The following is a 21,928-nucleotide window of genomic DNA, read 5'->3' on the forward strand; positions in this document are numbered from 1 at the left end:
AAAATTTTCCTGTCCTCTCTGATTCTATCCTTTTCTATGAAGGAAGAACATCTGATAGAAGGATCTTTGACACTGTATTTGGAATTCATTACATCCTTTATGAATCCATAGAACAGGTGAAATCCAGAAAATGTTATGATTAGAGTATATTTTGATTGTTGCAAGTTTCCCCCTCTTAGCATTTTAATTCTCTGTTTCTTTTTCAACAGGTATATGCTGAAAGCATTAGAAAACTTTATGACAAGCAAGTCAAAGAATTCTTTGATTTAGTAAAGTTTAAACTGACTGGGATAAAGAATGGTGTGAAATTCAGTAAGTATGTTTAAAGAGACAATACCAGACAACAGGACTGACAGCAAAAAGCCTTATTATCATAGGAAAAATTTGTGACGCAGATATTACCATAGGCCTTCTGTCCTATGATACTTCCCATTCTCCCCTCCCCCTTTCTTTCTTCCCAGGCCTTCCATCCTATGATACTTTCCATTCTCCAGCCTTGTATTACTTTTGCCAATCAACTTCCCAACTCTTAGCTTCATCCCTGCCCCTCCTGTCTTCTCCTATCATTTCGGGTCTCCCCCTGCCCCTCCCACTTTCAAATCTCTTACTATCTTTTTTCCGTTAGTCCTAACAAAGGATCTCGACCTGAAACGTTGACTGTACTTCTTCCTATTGATGTTGCCTGGCCTGCTGCGTTCCACCAGCATTTTGTGTGTGTTGCTTGAATTTCCAGCATCTGCAGATTTTCTCGTGCTTTATGAAATGGATTTATGATAATTATTTAATTTTGCCTGCTCATTTTAAAGATTGATTTTAATTATAAACCTAAGTAACTTTGCCTTGTTATAGGCACAACAAATCATAAGAAAAATGTAAATGTATTTAAATTACAGCTTTCAGGCAGGACTGTCATACTCATTTTCTAAAACAAAAGGCAGTTTGAAATTTGAAATGAAATCAAAGGTACCAAAGTTTGAAAATAGTGTTCATTTTGCAAAATTTTATCTCAGCGATAAAAGTGAATGATTTGCCTTGTTCTGGATGCTTCTGCCTTTGAAAATGGACAAATAGAAACTATTAAAAACTTCAGTTATCTTAAACATCTTAGTACCTTAAAAATCCTTTAATTTTCCATGTTAAAGGAAATAAATACATACCAAATACAATCGTCCTCATTGATGAACTCTTTTATTTTCAGCGTCATTTTGACAAATATATCATTTGGCTCTTTCCTGGGATGTGATTCACAGGAAAAAATGCAGTACTGTAGCTGGAGTATAATGATCTTTATATCAACATAATACGTTTTGCCTGCTTGTGTTTCAGTCATCTTGAAGTAAAAACTTGTGTTCCATTTGTGTTTTGTACCACTTGACTAACTATTAGCAATTTCTAGATTTTCTCCAAAAGCCTTGACAAAAAGGCAAAGGAAAAAGTATCAAAGACAGGAAGGAAGCGATGATAGAACTGAGTGTGGGTGATGCATTAATAAAGTTATGTTAGCCATTAAGCAGTCACATTTATGAGATGCAGATTATGTCTATAAGTTAAGATAAATTGTTCAGTTTCCTGTAGAAGCCATTAGCTGGGAGACGGTATAGGGTCCTGACCAAATACATCACTATCCTTTATAGATGCTGCTTGATCAACTGCCTTCCTACAGCAGATTTGTTTTTGTTTTAATTCTGTATTCAACCTTCCAGCATCTGCAGTCTCTGCGTTTCTAAAGTTTGATATAGTATTAGATATTATCATTGTGCCATGTCGTTTGGCGTGAGTGATCGTGGTCGTATGACCATGATTGTTCTTGACAAATTTTTCCACAGAAGTGTTTGCCATTGCCTCTTCTGGGCAGTGTCTTTACAAAAAGGGTGACTCCAACCATATCAATACTTTTCAAAGAGAGTCTGTCTGATGTCAGTGGCCACATAACCAGGACATGTGATACCAGCTGCTCCTATGCCTTCATGTGACTCAGGTGCTACACCTTGCCTGAGGGTGACCTGCAGGCTAGCAGAGGGATGGAGTGCCTTACACCTTCTTTGGTAAGGACATATCTTCACCCCACCACTCGGTATCATTTAGACACCCCTATTTCTATGCTTTAATAGGGGTGTCTATATAATACTGTATCAAATGCAGATGCTGGAAGTTGGAACGTAGACAAGAAAAAACAAATTTGCTGGAACACAGCGGATCTAGCAGTATTTGTAGATCAAAATGATAAGTCAATGTATTAGGTCGGGACTCAGTACCAGGTCCCAACTAATGGCTTTAAAAGGGTGAACTATTTATTTTAACATGGACACAATCTGATTCTTATAAATATGACTATTTAATGGTTAACATAACCCTTAGGGAATATGTCACCCAGACTGTGTATTAATATAATAAGAAACAATTATGTTATCAAATATTTAACATACAAAATCTGGTTTCTCTGTTGTGTTGTGACTCTTAGAGATTCAGGAAAGTTTTGAAAAGCTGACTGCTTCCACATCCAATCTTCAGAAAACATTTTTCAGAAATTCTTTGTATGAGCATTTAGAATCAGAAACTGACTTAACAGATCGTGGAATCCTCGACAAGGTATAGCATGTTTCCAATCCTTTAGTTAAATACGTCAGCTTTATAATAGTCTTATCGGTACCATCACAGTTGGTCCAATGTATATTTAACTTTGAATTTTTTCTGATAAATGCATTACCTGTCCTTATTTGATCATTTGCATCAATGCTTAAAAATCAGCCGTATATTGTGAAAAATTCTACTGCGCACCATTTAAAAATTATTACCTAAAATGTCAATCATATAATGCAGTGTTCATGTACTACTCAGATTTGGGTTACATCTTTTATTTGTCTACTTGTCACTTCTGTATTTTAACATTATCCCCTTCTAAATGCTTTATTTTCACATGTGCTTTTGATCCCTTTTTCCATACACCTTATGATAGACTTAATTTTTTTTTAATTTAAAGCTTTCAGTTTCCCAGACTGCTTGATTATCACTGAAAAGTGATCTGGCTAAAATGTTACTTGCTGTCACTTTGTGTTGTTATGTGACATACTGTGTGTTTTCTGTTCTTTAACCAGTCTTCACTCCTTGCCAGGATATGACGGCTAATAATCTTTGAAGGCCTTCCGACAGGAACAAACTGTTTGGTGTACTGTACTATCTACATAGCAGCCAGGTGTCAAACAAGCCTGAGTGGGAGGGAGGAAAGAAGCTTGTTTTGTTTGTTGTGTTCTGTGTTGCTCTGCTGGGCATTATGGGTATGATATGTTGGCACCAGGGTGTGTGGCCACACTTGTGGTCTGCTCCCAGCACATCCTTAGGTTGCTAACACAAACAACACATTTCATTGTATGTTTCAATGCACATGTAACAAATAAATCTGAATCTGTATTCTTATCAGATCTCAAAGTTCATTCATTATCGAAGTATTTATGCAGTATACAACCCTGAGATTCATCTCCTAACAGGCAGCCACGAAACAAAGAAATCCAAGGAATCTGTTGAAGAAAAACATCACCTTCTGCCCCACACACAAAAGCAAGTCACACAAATGGGAACAAGAACATCAACCCCCCACCCCCTGCGCAAAAAACAAACAACAATAAGAAAGAATGAGCAAAAACACAATATAAAACACAAAATCAAGGTAGTCTATATTCAGTCAGATTTGTCAAGCATTCTACTGTTATTGACAGTAGTTAGCCTAATTTCAAGGTTTAGTCATTCCTCAAACGTGTGTTTTGGCTTCTAGCAATAGTATTCTACATCTTTGTTTTGATTCACGATGGTGTTAAGATACCATTTTCATGATGAATTTCATAATTTTACGAGTAAGGATTTATAGTTTGGTCAGAATGTCTTTCCATTCATATATTGAGTAAGTTTTCTTGATAAGGTGATCAGGGTTGGTGCCTTAGTAATCAGAATCAGGTTTATTATCACCGGCACATGACCTGAAATTTGTTAATTTAGCAGCAGCAGTTCAATGCAATACATAATCTAGCAGAGAGAAAAAAATAAATAAAATTTTAAAAATAGTAAATAATCAAGTAAATAAATTACATATATTGAATAGATTTTTAAGAACATGCAAAAACAGAAATACTGTATATTTTTTGAGAAGTGAGGTAGTGTCCAAAGATTCAATATATGTTTAGGAATCAGATGGCAGAGGGGAAGAAGCTGTTCCTGAATCGCTGAGTGTGTGCCTTCAGGCTTCAGCACCTCCTACCTGATGGTAACAGTGAGAGAAGGACATGCCCTGGGTTCTGAAGGTCCTTAATAATGGACACTGCCTTTCTGAGACACTACTCCCTAAAGATGTCCTGGGTACTTTGTAGGCTAGTACCCAAGATAGAGCTGACTAGATTTACAACCTTATGCAGCTTCTTTCGGTCCTGTGCAGTAGCCCCTCTCCATACCAGGCATTGATGCAGCCTGTCACAATGCTCTCCACAGTACAACTATAGAAGCTTTTGAGTGTATTTGTTAACATGCCATATCACAAGACAAGACAAAGGAACAGAAGTAGGCCATTCGGCCCATCGAGTCTGCTCTGCAGCTCCCCCATGAGCTAAACTATTCACCCATCTAGTTCCAATTTCCAGCTTTTTCCCCATATCCCTTGATACCCTGACTAACTAGATACCTGTCAATCTCCTCCTTAAACACCCTCAATGATCGGGCCTCCACAGCCATATGTGGCAACGAATTCCACAAATCGACGACCCACTGGCTAAAAAAATTTCTCCTCATCTCTGTTTTAACTGGGTACCCTCTAATTCTAAGACTATGGCCTCTTGTCCTGGACTCACCCACCAAGGGAAACAACCTTTCCACATCTACTCTGTCCAACCCTTTCAACATTCGAAACGTTTCTATGAGATCCCCTCTCATTCTTCTATACTCTAATGAACACAATCCAAGAGCCGACAGACGCTCCTCATATGTTAGCCCCTGCATTCCAGGAATCATCCTCATAAATCTTCTCTGAACTGTCTCCAACATCAATATATCCTTTCTAAGATAGGGGGCCCAAAACTGCACACAGTATTCCAAATGAGGTCTCACTAATGCCCCATAGAGCCTCATCAACACCTCCTTACTCTTATACACTATTCCTCTTGAAATGAATGCCAATCCAACTTGGTGGTTAACCTTTAGGGTATCTCATCTGCCATTTCTTTGCCCACTCTCCTAAACTGACTAAGTCTCTCTACAGCCTTTCCATTTCTTCAACATTTCCTGCTCCTCCACCTATCTTGGTGTCATCCGCAAACTTGGCCACAAAACCATTTAATCAATGATCCAAATCATCGATATACATCGTAAAAAGAAGCGGCCCCAACACCGACCCCTGTGGAACACCACTAGTAACCGGCAACCAATCAGAATAGGATCCCTTTATTCCCACCCTTTGCTTCCTGCCTATCAGCCAATGCTCCACCCATTTCAATATCTTTCCTATAATTCCATGGGCTCTCGTCTTATTAAGCAGCCTCATATGCGGCACCTTATCGAAGGCCTTTTGAAAATCCAAATACACAACATCCACAGCCTCTCCCTTGTCAATCTTATTCGAGATTACCTCAAAAAATTCCAATAAGTTGGTAAGGCAGGATCTTCCCTTCATGAAACCATGCTGGCTTCGGCCTATCTTGTCATGCACCTCGAGGTATTTCATAACCTCGTCCTTGAGGATTGACTCCAATATCTTTCCAACCACCGATGTCAGACTAATAGGTCTATAATTTTCTTTTTGCTGCCTCTTTCCTTTCTTAAATAGCGGAACTACATTTGCGACCTTCCAGTCCTCCGGAACCATGCCAGAGTCTATTGATTCCTGGAAGATCATTTCCAATGCTTCCACAATCTCCAAAGCCACCTCCTTCAGAACCCCTGGGTGCACCTCATCCGGGCCGGGAGACTTATCTATTCTTAGTCCACTTAGCTTCCCAAGCTCTTTCTCTCTAGTTATCTTGACTGTACCTAATTCTATTCCCTGATACCACTGGCTATCAGGTATATTGCTCATGTCTTCCACTGTGAAGACTGATGCAAAATACTCATTCAGTTCCTCCGCCATCTCTTTGTTATCCATTATAATTACTCCAGCATCATTTTCAATCGGTCCCATATCTACCCTTGTCACTCTTTCACTCTTCATATATTTAAAAAAACTCTTAGTATCCTTATTTCTGTTAATCGCCAACTTCCTTTCATAATTCATCTTTTCTTTCCTAATGACTTTCTTAGTTTCTTTCTGTAAGTTTTTAAAGGTCTTCCAGTCCTCATTTTTCCCGCTAATTTTTGCTTCCTTGTACGCCGTTTCTTTTGCTTTTATTTTTGCCTTAACCTCTCTCGTTAGCCACATTTGTGCCATTTTTCCATTCATGATTTTCTTTTTTCTTGGAATATATTTTTCCTGCATTTTCCTTATTTCTTGTAGGAATTTCATCCAATTCTGCTCTGCCGTCCCTCCATTTAGTTTACTTTTCCAATTGACTTGGGCCAGTTCCTCTCTCATACCACTGTAATTTCCCCTGTTCCACTGAAATATCGATACACCTGATACCAGCTTCTCCTTTTCAAATTTGAAACTGAACTCAATCATATTATGATCACTACTTCCAAGAGGTTCCTTTACCTCCAGCTCCCTAATCGCCTCAGCTTCGTTACACAGCACTCAATCCAAAACAGCCGGTCCCCTGGTGGGCTTCTGGACAAGTTGCTCCAAAAAGCCATCCTGTAGGCATTCTACAAACTCCCTCTCCTGAGATCCATTACCTTCCCGACTTTCCCAATCCACTTTCATATTAAAATCCCCCATAATTATCATGACATTGCCCTTCTGACACGCTTTTTCTATTTCCAGCTGCAACTTGTAGTCCACATCCCGACTGCTGTTTGGAGGCCTGTATATAACTGCTATTAGTGTCTTTTTACCCTTGCCATTTCTTAATTCTATCCATAAGGATTCTACCTCTTCTGATCCTATGTCCCTTCTTTCTATTGATTTGATATCGTTACTTACCATAAGGGCCACGCTACCTGTTTTATCTACCTTCCTGTCCTTCCTGTACACTGTGTATCCTGGGATATTCAGCTCCCAATCACATCCATCATTTAGCCATGACTCGGTGATGGCCACAATGTCATACCTTTTAACCTGCAGCTGTGCAGCAAGGTCATCCACTTTATTTCTAATGTTGCGTGCATTTAAGTACAGTACATTTAGATCGGTACCTGTTGCCACTTGTGCTATATATCTATTTTGCAGCAAATTATCCTGTATATTCACCGGCCTGTCCTTCTTACCATCTTTGCTGCACAGTATTTTTGACTTATTTCTATTTTCCTCTTCCTCGATCCTAACACCTTGGTTTTCTTCCCCTTGCCAACTTAGTTTAGACCCTCCCTAACAGCTATATTAAACAATCCTGCTAGGATATTAGTACCTTTTGAGTTCAGGTGTAATCCATCTTTTTTGTACAAGTCATACCTTCCCCAAAATAGATCCCAATGATTCAAGAATTTGAAATCCTGCCCCCTGCACCAGTTACTTAGCCACACATTCATCCGCTTAATTTTGCTATTCTTACCATCATTAGCTTGCAGCTCAGGCAGCAACCCTGATATTATTACTCTGGAGGTCCGGCTTTTCAATTTTCTTCCTAGCTCCCAGTAATCTTTCTTCAGGACCTCCTCTCTTTTTCTGTCTATGTCATTGGTACCAACATGTACCAAGACTTCCGGCTGCTCGCCCTCTCTCCTCAGAATATTCTGGACTCGATCTGAGACATCCCGTACCTTGGCACTAGGGAGGCAACACACCATCCGGGTATCCTTGTCCGGCTCGCAGAATCTCTTGTCCGTCCCCCTTACGATGGAGTCCCCTATAACTACTGCATTTCTTCTTGCTCTCTTGATTTTGGTACTGGGTAGAATGCTAGAGTCTCGTTCACTGTGGTCCTCCTCTGTCAGGTCTGCCTCTTCAACAGAATCCAAAACGATATATCGATTTCTGAGGGGGACTGTCACAGGGGTGCTATCCACTACCTCTCTATAGGTAGTATCTATCACCTCCTCACTTTCCTTAATTAGCCGAACTCCTAGTAAAGTATAGCCGCTGTCTTGCCTTCTTTATAACTACATTGATATGTTGGGACCAGGTTAGATCCTCAGAGATCTTAACACCCAGGAACTTGAAGCTGATCACTCTCTCCACTTCTGATCCCTCTATGAGAATTGGTATGTGTTCCTTCGTCTTACCCTTCCTGAAGTCCACAATCAGCTCTTTCGTCTTACTGACGTTGAGTGCCAGGTTGTTGCTGCGACACCTCTCCACTAGTTGGCATATCTCACTTCTCTCTTCACCATCTGAGATTCTACCAACAATGGTTGTATCATCAGCAAATTTATAGATGGTATTTTGAGCTATCCCTAGCTACACAGTCATGTATGTATAAAGAATAGAGTAGTGGGCTAAGCACACACCCCTGAGGTTCACCAGTGTTGATTGTCTGCGAGGAGGATATGTTATCACCAATCCGCACAGATTGTGGTCTTCCAGTTAGGAAGTCGAGGATCCAATTGCAGGGGGAGGTACGGAGGCCCAAGTTCTGGATCAGGATTGTGGGAATGATTGTATTCCCCTAATAGTCTTGGATTCATTTGACATTCAACAGTCAGCTCACTCACATTTAAACCATCTGGCTGCCAAACCTTTTGGAAATAAAAAAAAACATTATTGTCAACTTATGTCTTGGAAGTACTATTTTTATTATATATGTTATTTTGGCTTTTTGCATAGTGTCTTAAAACAAACAAGATGTTTTGCTTTGTGTCTTCAACAAACCTATTTTCTAGCATACTATGTTATTTAAAAAAACAAGGTATCTATTTTGGTATTTAAATAAATCAAGTTGTTTCCGTGACAAGGCACGACAGCACCTCTACTTTCTTCGAAGTTTGTGTAGATTCAGCATGTCACCGGAAACTTTGACGAACCTCTGTAGATGAACAGTGGAGATTATCCTAACTGGTTGTATCATGGCCTAGTATGGAACACCAATGCTCAGGAGTAGATAGGCTACAGAAAGTGGTGGATACACCCAGTCCATCACAGACAAAGCCCTCCTCACTACTGAGTACATTTACCTAGCACGATATCATTAAGAAAATATCATCAAACACCTCCACCATCCAGGCCATGCCCTCTTCTCACTACTATCATCGGGCAAGAGGCACAAAAGTTTGGGTCCTACACCACCAGGTTAAGGAACAATTATTACCCAATAACCATCAGGCTCCTGAACCATTTTGGACAACTTCAGCCACCACTACTCTGAACTGATTCTGTACCCTGCAGACTCGCTTTCACTGTCTTCTTTTGCATGTTGATTGTATATGTGTGCCTGTTTATCTTAAAATTCTATTGAATTGCTTTAACTGCCTAAAGAAAATGAATCTCAATGTGGTATATGGAAACATGTATGTTTTTTGATTATAAATTTACTCTGAACTTTGAACTTAGACTTTCTATTGGAAAAAAAATAGTTGTCTATGCATCTGTTCACAGCATTAATGTACAATAAACTGACTTTAAATATTTTGCTTCTTTTTTGGCTTGTATGCAATTATCAAGGCAAAAGATGACCAGGACAAGGAATGGAGCACTTCCTCATTTTGTACAGAGGTATGGCTTAAACTTAATAAAAATATTATTGTACCAATATACTTTCTCATTGCTTTCAATATATCATTTGAACAGATTAATTTCCCATAAATGAAGAACAGTACTATACCATTGTCAAAAATATATGGTCGGCATTTTGAGTATTTTCAATTATTATGTTGAGTTTCCATTATCTGAAATGCAAGAACAAAAGAAAATGAGTAGGATTAGGCTGCCAGGCTCCTTAAGTCTGCCCATCATTCAATATGATCATGGGTGTTCTATGCTGGACTCAACTCTCCACTGTACCTGTTCCCTACTACCCTCAGTTTATCAGTCTTTCAATTATCTATCTGCATGCACTTTAAAAATATCCGATGTTCTAGCCTCTACCAGACTCAGAGGCAGAGAGATCCAGAGATTCACATCCTCTGCATTAGGTCACCGCTCATTTTCGTAAACTCCCAGGAATACAGACCAATCTGTCTAATCTCTCTGGAGAAGAAAGCACATTCATCTCAGGAATTAGCCTTGTGAAACTACTTTGGAACCGCCTTTATCCTTTTTATAGATAGGGGAACCAAACCTCTGCACTGGATTCATGTGTGACTTCACCAAAACCCTATACAACTGTCAGACTCAAACTCCAACACCCTCACCATAAAGACCAACTTTCCATTTGCCTCCTTTTTAGATTTACTTGCAAACTTTTTATAATTTATGCACAAGAATACTTAGATACCTAGATTTGCTGACGATACCACACTAATAGGTATCATATCGGACTGTGATGAGGCAGCCTATAGGGAGGAGGTACAGCATTTGACAGAATGGTGTTGTCATAATAACCTGGACTTGAACATCACAAAAACCAAGGAGCTGATAGTAGACTTCAGGAAATCAAAGCGCGTCAAGCACTCTGCTCTGCACATATACAGGAAAGAGGTGGAGAGAGTAGAGAGTTTCAAGTTCCTCGGCGTCCACATCTCGGCTGACCTCACCTGGACTGCCCATATCTCTTATCAGGTAGGGAAGGCCCAACGGAGGCTAGACTTCCTAAGGAAGCTAAAGCACGCTCTCCTCCCTCATCACCTGCTGATCAACTTCTATCGGACAACTATAGAGAGCCTCCTGACGTATTGCTGTACAGTGTGGTTTGCCAGCTGCACAGAACAGAACAGGAAGGACTTGCAGCGGGTGGTAAGGGTAGCAGAGCGGGTTATTGGCACAACATTACCCTCCCTCAGAGACATTTATACTGGCAGACTTCAAAAGAAGGCTACTTGTATTTCAAAGGATCCCACTCATCCTAGACATCACCTGTTTTCCCCTCTACCTTCTGGGAAGAGATACAGAGCATTAAGGACGAAAACAAAGAGACTCCTTAACAGCTTCTACCCACAAGCAGTGAAATGTATACCACCCCCTTCCCTTCTCCTGCCCCACCTCCTAAGATGGCGGCAGCTAAATGCATCACACTTCCAGGAATGGCAGGTGTGCAATAGTCCTACCCCCCCATCCATATATTATTAATTTTGTACTGCACTCCTGAGGTTTTAGAGTTTATTTTATGAATATATTCTTTGTCATGCTGCAAAACGTTGAGCTGCTAAACTGTGTTTCATTGCTCCACAACAATGACAATAAAGATATTCTATTCTATTCTATTCTATACCTCTAAACTTCACTCACAAGCAGTCTCACTCCACTGAGGTAATCTGCAGTTTGATTCCTCTCACTTCAATACATCACTTCTCACTGCCCCACATTAAATTCCAGTTGCCAGATTTTCCTATATCTCATTGCAAAATCAATGTCCTCATCACAATATGCCCAATCCAACTATTTTCATATTATTGACAAACTTAGTAGTCTTGCCTTTCATATCTTCCTCCAGATCTTGAATGTAAATAGTGAACAATCGAGGCCCAAGATCTGTGGGATACTCCACTAGTTACATTTGTCCAGCCTGAAAAGGACCAATTTCTTCCAACTCTGTTCTTTGTGACCACCAGTTTTCCATCCATGTTAAAACATTTCCTCCACTACATGGGCTCTTAATTTATGCACCAGCCTCTTATGCAGCACTGTTACGAGAATCACCCTTTGTAATAATGATCAAGAATGCACAGAGAGAGAACCTGTAATTACCGCTAAGTACCTTTATCTCAATGGAAGAACACGTGAACCTACATAACCAATATCTGTGTACACACCAGCTACGTTTTCCTGACTTCCATGAATAACGAACAGAAAATGTAATACCAGTTAAGACGAAGTTTCTGCTGCTGGCCACATGTTCTTTGCTATCCTGTTTCAAATCTCCATGTGTCCGTGGGGTACCTCACATCCACAATAGTTGGTCTCCTACAGAGTTATTGCCACCACTCCACTTGAAGCGTCTGCTTTTATATTAATTTCTTGCCAATTCAAATAATGCATTTCAGAGTCAATAGCTGACGTTTAACAGCTTTTTATTGGCTCTTCTCCAGACCAGCATCCATTTATTGCCCTCTTTCCAGCAAGTGACAATCAATAATTTATGGCTGTTTGTGCTCAATCAGCCACCAGCTCAAATCACACAGACCAACATTCACAAACCTGCATGTTATATCCAACCAAAGACAATCTCACAAATAACTTCTTATTTAGAAATGATCCCTGGTTCAGCAGACTACCTGAGGTATCACTGTGTCGACTTTAAAACATCAAGCCAAGTGACACACAAAATAGAGAACACAATCTCTTCATAAAATGGCCCTCCATCTCCTTCTTCATGGCAAGGACAAAGGCAATTAGTCCATCTGCTTCCACTGTCCTTGATTAATTTGAATGCATTGATTTGTAGACTGCAGGTCTTTCTGGCCAACAGCACCTTATCATATGTTCTTTGGAAATTTAAATACGCAACATATACAGGTTCCCTTCTGTCAACAGTCATTAATGTTCTCAAAGAATTTGAGCAAATTCGTCAAATATGTTTACCCTGCATAAAAGCATGTTGACTATGTTTTATTATATTCAGCTTTCCCAAATTGGCAGTTATTTCCTCACTTATATATGGCTCTAGTGTCTTGCCAACAATATATTTCTAACTATGTGGCATGTAGTTTTCTGCTTTTCCTCTTGCACTCTTTCTGAACAAGGGAGTGATATTGGCTGTTTACCAATCTTCTGAAAACTTCCAAACAGTGAGTGCATTACCTCTGCAGCTATTTCCTTTTAAATCTATGGGTTCAAGCCACTGAGCCCTGGTGATTTGTTTGTGAATTTCCCTGTGATTGTGATTTTTACTTGTTCTTCCTTGTTGCTTGAAGTCAGTCTGCCTTTCATCTAAGGGATAATTGCAATAACCTCGAAGACTGAAGCAAAATTGTTTTATTTTATCTGTCATTTCTTTATTACTTCACCAGCCTCATGCTCTAGAGGTTCCAAATCTACCTTGGCTGCCATCATAAACACTATAAAATTTGCAGATGTTGGAAATCCAAAGCAACGTACACGAAATGCTGGTGGAACTCAGCAGGCCAGGCAGCACCTATGGAAAAGAGTAAACAGTCAACGTCTCAGGACGAGACTCTTCTTCCGGACAATGTCTGGCCTGCTGAGTTTCTCCAGAATTTTGGGTTGGCTGCCATCATTCCCATTTTATATCCATAAAAAGGTTACTTTGATTTGATATTACATTCAAGTTTTCTCTTAAAAATCAATTTTCTTTCTCCTTGTGACTCTTTTAGTCTTTCACTGATGGACCTTAAATCATCCCTTGCTATGGTGTATGTTCTACTTTTCAATTTTGCATTATCCTTGACTTCTTTATCATGGAGTCCCTCTTTTATAATTGGATAAATACCTGCTGAGTGTTATGGATCAGCTGTCTCAATCTCTGCCACTATTTATCCTGTCTCTAAGCTTATTTTTCCCAGTCCACCTTGGAGATTGCCTCTTCAATTCCATAATTTATATTGAAGATGGTGGTTTTGGACCTGTGGTATTTACTCTCAAACTGCATAGTCGGGTTTAATATCAATAGCATATGTCCTGAAATTTGTAGTTTTGCAGAAGTACGTTGCAATACATAGTATAAAGCTGTACATTACAATACAAAGCATATGAAAAATTAAATAAGTAGTGCAAAAAAGAGGATGAAAGGTGTATAAGATAATAAGAGGCCTAGAAAGAGCAGACAGCCAGCACCTTTTCTCCAGGATGCCAAAGGCTAATACAAGAGGACATACTTTTGGGGTGATTTGAAGAAAGTATAGAGGGATGTCAAACATTGTTCTTTTATACAGAGAGTGCATGGAACGTACTTCTGGTGGTAGAGGCAGATACAATAGTGACATTTAAGAGACTCTTGGTATATGGATGCAAGAAAAATGGAGGGCTGTGTGGGAGCGAAAGGTTAACTTGATCTGAAATATGTTAAAAGGTTGGCACAATTCCTAGGCTGAAGGACCTGTTCTGAGACACAAATCTTACGGTTACAGTGTTTTATTAGTATAGGTCAGACAAGGTCGGTGTGTTCCATCAAGCAAGGAGAGTAAAGTAACAGAGTAAATAACAGTGGCAAAGGAACCCATAAGGATGCTACAACTACAGGAGATTCTGCAGTTGCCTGAAATCTAGAGCAACACACACAAAATGCTGGATAAATACTCCAGGTCAGACAGCATCTATGGAAATGAATAATCAGCATTTCAGCCAAGGTGCTTCATTGGGATATATGCTATCCTTTTATACTGCAAACTGTTCTGGACCAGTTTTAGATAAGAAACCTATTTAATTAGTACTGACTGAATCACACTAAAGCTTTGCAGACAAAAGAACTACAGTATAGAAATATCGAACCAATGTGCTACAGGTTACTAAAACTTTAAAAGCAAACAGGTGATTATACAAACATCTAAGCAAGTATAGGAAACCTAAACCTCCAAGAAAACATACAGTAACAAGCAACTAATCCTAATCCAACACTTGCTTGTTGTCTAATTTTCTTAAATATGAAGAAAGGTTACTCTGAACAATTAATATTTTCGTAAGTGTTGCTTCCTTGGATTTTTTTTTTGTTTATGATAGACCACTTGAAGCTGAGTGCAAATATAATTTCAGACTGCTTGTACCATGTAGGAATTTGGAGAAACAAGTAATTGACTTTTATTGAATATAATATGCTTAATTGCATAATAGTGCTGACGCTTTGCAAAAGTTCAACTAAGCTAAATAAAAGTATTGGTGATTTTCATTTGTGTTCAGTGTTTCAGGCTTAAGTGTCCAACAATAATCAGCCATCATTAATAGATTCCAGTTGCCTTGGCACTGTTTCTCCATGACTGCAATGTCCTGGTGAAACTTTTCACCATGCTCATCACTGACAGTGCCAGGATTTGCAGGGAAGAAGTCTAAATGGGAATGCAGAAAATGAGTCTTTAGTGACATGTTGCACTTCATGGTTTTGTATGCTTGAAGCATGTTGTCATCCAGCTGCGTGTAGTTTGCTGCACTGCAATTCCCAAGAAAACTTTTAACAACATTGAAGTTCTTTGAATTGCTTGTCAGTGATGACCTGTTAGATTTGTGGACCAACAAAAATGCCTTCCTTAATCTTGGCATCAGTTATTCTGGGAAACATCTATCTCAAATATCAAAATCTTTTATGGAAATTTATAGCCTTTCTAAAACCCATCCTGCCATGCAGCATCTGCCCTGCCTAAGCATGCCCAGGCATGCCTGGACAATATAGCAAACTTTTCAGCTGACATTGTGGGCAGCATGGTAAATGACTTGAATTATGAATTGAAATAACAAAAATATAGGCAATTTCAAAAAGATAGTGCATGATGAGGAAATTTGATGGTGATTTTCATGATCAGCAGGCCAAATTCCATAAGATACACTCAAGTATATTCAGGAAGCAAAATCTTTGTTGTCCAGTGTTATCAATCTGAGATATTAACCTTGTTTCTCTGTTGGCAGAGTCTGTTTGAATTACTATTTCCAGCAATTTGGGGTTTTGTCGTAAATTGGAGAATGTCCACTGTCTTCTGTGGCATAATGTTTGCTTACTTCATTACGCCGATCACCGTAAATGCTTTGCTGCTTTGATCAGGTTATCCACTAAATTTGTTTTCACAGCCACTTTCAACAGTGACTGTATCTAGCACAGACATATTTCTTTTTTTTTTAATTTTATTTTTATTTGGATAAGGAGTTCACAATTATCATGTACTTTTTTCACACATATAACCTTTTCCATTTTTTATATGTATAAAACTACAATTATTTATACATTCTTAAGTACACATTGAGATGATATAAAAGGAAAATAAACATTTAAAAAGATAATTATGTACTGTGGTAAATCTAACCTATTAGGCTAAGTAATGAAATTAGTTGTTAAGAAAAATGGTAATAATAGTTTCCATACAACCCTTCTGGACCACTTCCACTGGTCCAAAATGTTGCATACAAGCCTATATACCAACCATTGTAGGTGTTTATATCCCAATTTGTTCGTGCTTGTTCCTGCCCGCAGACATAATTATCCAATCCCTATGTACTTATTTACTTAATTTTTTCATTTTTTTTATCCCTTTCCCAAATCTTTCCCTTTACTTGTGTTAATTCTCTATTTTCCAAAAAAAAACAAACATTTAGACTAGGGGTGCTTACGTTAGCAATATTACTGTGTTGATGAGAAGAGCAATATAAATCATTAGGAGAGTCATCTAAAGTCTGCTCGCATTGGGGTTATATATTCAATCCATTTATTCCAGATTTGATAAAATGTTTCTTTTTGAGTTCTCAGGGAGTAAGTCAACTTTTCCATTTTAAATATTTCCAAGATAATTTCGTACCAATCTTCTAATGTAGGTGGTATTGGATTTAGCCATTTTCTAGTGATTGATTTCTTACTTGCCGCTAAGAGGGCCTGCAGCAACTTTATATCTTCCTTCTGTTCAAGGAACAATACATGCCCCAAATAGAGTGTCTCAAAGTTCAGAGGTATCTGGGACCTAAGTACCTTAACTAATGTTCTATGAATACCTTCCCAAAATAGACTTAATTTAGGGCAATCCCAGAAAATATGAAAATGATTTGCCTCCTTGGAGCCGCACCTTCTCCAACACATCACATTTGTATCTTTATATTTTTCCTGATACGGGGTCTTGAAGTATCTTATAATGTTTTTCCAACAATGTTCTCTCCAAGTCAAAGAATTAGTCGAGGACCATTGAAAGCTGCAGATTTTCCCCCAAGCCTCCTCTGAAAGTACCAACCCCGCTTCTTTCTCCCACTTCTCTTTAATATACAGTGTATTTACATTTTTAGCATGGGAGAGTGCATTATATAGGCGAGAAACTGATTTACTAGGTATTGAACTGCAAGCCGAATTCAGAATCTTGAAAAATTCTAATTCTACTGTTGATAGGTCTGTATATCTACAACTCTGGTTAACATAGTTTCGTATTTGAAGGTACCTAAAAAAGTCATTATGTTCTAGGCCATGTTTGTCCTGCAGGATTTGGAAACTTTGTAATACTCTTTTATCTATAAATGAGAGGTAGGTTGTAAGACCTTTCTTTATCCATAGCTCAAATCTTTTATCTCCTCTGTTGGGAAGGAATTCGGTATCATATGCACACCATCTAAAGAGTTTTAACATGTTATTAATTCCACATGAATTAACCACCTTCTGCCATATTTTTAATGTAAGATTTATCCAAGCATTATTAAATTTTTCCAACTGGGCCATCAATCCTTTGTCAGCTATTGAGGCCTGAAGAGGAAAACTGTCAACTAATCCAAATTCTATTTCCTTCCATCTAGCCTTATATTCCCTATTACACCAATATAACAGAGGGGTTATCTGTGAGGCATAAAAATAATTTCTCAGGCAAGGAAGAACCATACCTCCTCCTTCCTTCCCTAACTGTAAGGCGTTATATCGAATTCTAGGTTTCCTTCCTTGCCAAATGAAGCGGGAAATCCATTTGTCCCATTCCCTGAATTGATTATCATCCACCTCCACTGGTAAAGTACGGAAAAGATATAATAACCGAGGAAGAATATTCATTTTTATAGTATTTATCCTTGAATTTAAACTTAAAAAGGGGATAAGATTCCATCTATGCATATCTGCTTTTATCTCTGAGATTAATGGCCCATAATTTACCTGTGACAGTGTTGAAAGATCCTTCGGCAGGGTTATTCCTAAATATTTTAATGATTTAGCTTCCCACTTAAGATCGTATGTATCCTGCAATTTTTTGGATGGTGTATAATTTAGGGACATAACCTGCGTTTTCTTTACATTTATTTTATAACCTGATATTTTCCCAAAGTCATCCAACAGTGTAAACAATCCTATAAATGATTTTTCTGGTTCACTCAGATAGACCAAAACATCATCTGCGAATAACGCCACTTTCTGTTCAATCCCTGCCACCTTGATACCTTTCACGATTTCGCTCTGTCTTATTAGTTGGGCAAGTGGTTCAATATATAGCGCAAAAAGGAGAGGAGAAATTGGGCATCCCTGTCTAGTGCCTCTCTCTAAAATGAAGGAGTCAGAGAGGTCCCCATTTATCTTAATTCGGGCTGTAGGGCTGTCATATAGAGTCTGAATTACTTTAATAAACCTTTCTTGAAAGCCGAATCTTCCTAACACTCTGTATAGGAATGCCCAACTAACCGAATCAAAAGCTTTCTCAGCGTCCAATCCTACTACCATTGTCTCTGTCTCGTTCTTATTAACCTGTTCTAATATGTGCAGAGTTCTCCTTATGTTGTCCTGTGTTTGTCTTTGTTGAATAAATCCAGTCTGGTCTAAATGGATTAGGCCAGGTAAAAGCTTTTCCAATCTGCGCGCTAATATAGATGTAAATAGTTTGTAATCTAAATTAAGAACACTAATTGGCCGATAATTGCCACATTCTAGTTTATCTTTACCCTCTTTAGGAATAACTGAAATAATCGCTTCTCTCCAGGAAGGTAGAGTTTCTCCTCTCTGCAAGATCCAATTAAAGGTGTTAAGTAGTAATGGGGCTAACTGTGTCTTCAGGGACTTGTACCACTCTGAGGTAAACCCATCAGAACCCGGGGACTTTCCAGCCTTTAACCTAGAGATGGCCACGTTCAGTTCTTTGACAGTTACTGGTTCTAATAAACTTTCATTTTGTAAATCTGTAAGTTTAGGTAGATCTAAAAAATTCAATACACTGTCTATATAGGGCTCATTGGGGGCCCGGGGTTGGGAGTACAGCTCTCGATAATATGTTTCAAAACTCTCTTGAATTTCCCTTTTGTACTCTCCACAAGCTTTGTCTTTGGATTCTTTATTTTATGAATTGTATTGTCTGCTTGTTGTTTTCGTAATTTATATGCTAATAATCTAGCTGATTTACCTCCTACTTCATAATTCTTTTGTCTCAGGTAAAGAAAATTTCTTTGAGTTTCCAACGTATAAATATCATCAATTTCACTTTGCAATTTCCTAATTTCCTATTTTCGATTTGAATTACTTTTGTTGCTATCTACAACTTGAAGTTGTTTTAATTTTCCTTGAAGGTCTGCTAATTTTTGTACATTGATTTTTTTCATGTGAGTAGTAATGGAAATAATTTTCCCTCTCAGTACAGCTTTCAATGTATCCCATAAAATCACTGGTGATGTTTCTCCCGTGTCATTAAGGTCTAGATATTCTTTGATTTCTCCCCTTAATCTCTCCATTACTTTCAGGTTATTGAGTATATGTGAGTTTAGCCTCCATAGTGTTTTCCTCATTTTCCTTTCCAGGATTAGAGACATAGAGACTGGGCTATGATCCGACAGATCAATTGTTGCAATATTACAGTTTTTTATCCTGAGTCTATCTGTATTAAAGATAAAGAAATAGTCTATCCTTGAATAGGCTGAATGAGGGAAAGAGTAATATGTATAATCTTTACTAGTAGGGTGTAATTCCCTCCAGACATCTATAATTCCCAACTCCTCCATCAATGAATTCACTTTCCGAGTCAGAGGTTTATTCTGAGTAACTATTCTTGAAGAATCTAATATAGGATTTAATCTAATATTAAAATCCCCTCCACAAATTACTACCCCTCGAGAACTGACCATTAGGTCAAAAATGTGTCTATAAAATGACCATTCACTACCTGGAGGAGCATAAACATTCAGCAATGTTATTTCTGTACCTTCTATTCTTCCTGTGATTTTTACAAACCGTCCTTCTTTGTCTCTAGTCTCTGAAATATGTTCATAATTAAGAGTACTTGATATTAAAGTAGCTACCCCTCTTTTATGACTCAATTTATATGATGAATAAAATACATGCTTAAAACCCATTCTTTTTAATTTTCCATGTTCAGATTGGCTCATAGGTTTCCTGGAGGAAAGCTATTTGTGCCCTCTCTTTTTTCAATTTAGACATAATCTTATTTCTTTTAATTGGATTCAAAACCCCATTAACATTATAGGAAATTATTTTTACCAATTCAGTTTGCATTTTTCTCTAGTAGAAAAAAAAGCACTCTCCTTTTCTAACCAAACAGTAAGCAATCCCTTCTCAACAGTAAACCAAGACATATAACCACACCCTAGACATTTCTGAACGTATAACATTTGAAAATGTTTGCACAGACATAGTTCATGTGGATTTGAGCCGCTTTAATTCACTCACAGTTGCATGTCTTCAAGACATTCGGTGCTTTTTCAAGTCATCATCCTTGCTGAATCCTGAGAGTCCAGGCTGAATGCTATGTTCCAGCACATGTATACTCTTAAGCTTTCTTATATGCACAAACTCATTCTTTTTCAGAGCACCCAGACTCTATTGTTCCATTTCATCCATTGTTTCATCCTTCTGAGATACTTTTTCTTTCCCTTCCAATTGCCCATCACATAATTATGACTTCACATTTCTTTCAGTCTTACCTTGTTCTCCACTTTGTCCTCTAACCTTCCTCAAATGCTTACTTCTCAGCAGACAGCCCAGCTTCATCCCATTATGTTCACATCTTGAAGAACTTGAAGCTTAATGTGATGTTGGCTCCTTTTATTGTTGCCTTTGTGTTTGTGCTGTTTCTTTGGACAGGTGCTCAATTATATCCGACCAGCTGATGCTGAAGTCCAGTTACCTGGATTACACTTTTTGCCCTTTGCTTCTGTAGGGTATACACAAAATGTTATGTAGTTTCAGATGCCAGTTTAATATCAGGTATCCAAAATGAAATTCTGTGTGTTGTCTGTACCTCTGTGATGCTACTGCAAGGAAGGTTTTTACCTGTGTAGCTCACCGTACTTGTGTATGACAATAAACTGAATGTTTGTGTGTTCTGTCTCTCTCCCACTTCCATTCTCACATGCACACATTGTCAACTTTCCCACCTTTTCTATTTTTATTTAGTTCATGAAAGTATTTAGATATTCCTTGCCCATTATTTGTGAAATTACAGAAAGGGAATAATGAGGATAACTGGCCTGTGTGTTTTATTACTGTGATAACTGTGTTATCTTTATTATTGTGTTTTCTTTCAAGATCATAGATCATGTAGTCACAGAATTGGAGCCTGTGTGCATTGCAGAAGAAGAGTTTATCACCAAATTTTTTATGTTGACGGAAGACACATATAGTGAAACACCACAGGTAAAAACGTTCTATATATTTTCAAACTCTTTGTAGTTTGAGTGTTTTATAAATTTCAAGTTTTTTTAAATATTAATTTTTTTGAGTTTTAATGTGAAATATGTTGCCTTTTAAGTTTTATTAGCTTCAATACTCTTAAATACAAAGCATTTAATTATCTTTAGTAAATGAAATCATTATTCAATAAAAGTTCTATCTTATTCTAATTGAGTGGTTTAAATAGTAATGATTTTTTTGCTCTTATGTTTGAAGTTTAAAATATTGTCAGGTTATAGCCAAGAATCTTACATAGGTGTAGCATTGTAGTGGTCAATATAATTTTTGGCACTGACTGGTCAGACAGAACAATACTTTAAAATATCAGTGATATCCATACCTAACTGCTTCCTGATTAGTTGTTAGGTCAAAGATTATGACTACCACTGATTAGAAGAGATGTTCATTGGTGGATTCACTATTGTTGAAAGCTGTTTAATTTCTGGGGTTTCAAACCCAAATGAAATGTTTCAGAGATATGGAACAAAAAAAAACAAAATAAACTAGAATTCTGTTTAAATGTTTTTGAGTAACTTTATATGTCAATT

The 21,928-nt window shown here is 38.0% G+C and overlaps 1 protein-coding gene across 1 annotated transcript in view; it reads left to right on the top strand.

The window, feature by feature from the left end:
* Positions 1 to 21,928, top strand: part of LOC134353353 (exocyst complex component 1-like) — a 107,003-nt gene that overhangs the window by 54,013 nt on the left and 31,062 nt on the right. Inside the window, exons 9-12 of the mRNA XM_063061387.1 lie at positions 210 to 312; positions 2,462 to 2,589; positions 9,665 to 9,715; positions 21,237 to 21,344. Of these exons, the coding sequence (XP_062917457.1) occupies positions 210 to 312; positions 2,462 to 2,589; positions 9,665 to 9,715; positions 21,237 to 21,344 (390 nt within the window). The remainder of the gene's footprint in view (positions 1 to 209; positions 313 to 2,461; positions 2,590 to 9,664; positions 9,716 to 21,236; positions 21,345 to 21,928) is intronic.

This window comes from Mobula hypostoma, chromosome 10, assembly GCF_963921235.1.
Source record: "Mobula hypostoma chromosome 10, sMobHyp1.1, whole genome shotgun sequence".
In the NCBI taxonomy this organism is placed as follows: Eukaryota; Metazoa; Chordata; class Chondrichthyes; order Myliobatiformes; family Myliobatidae; genus Mobula; species Mobula hypostoma.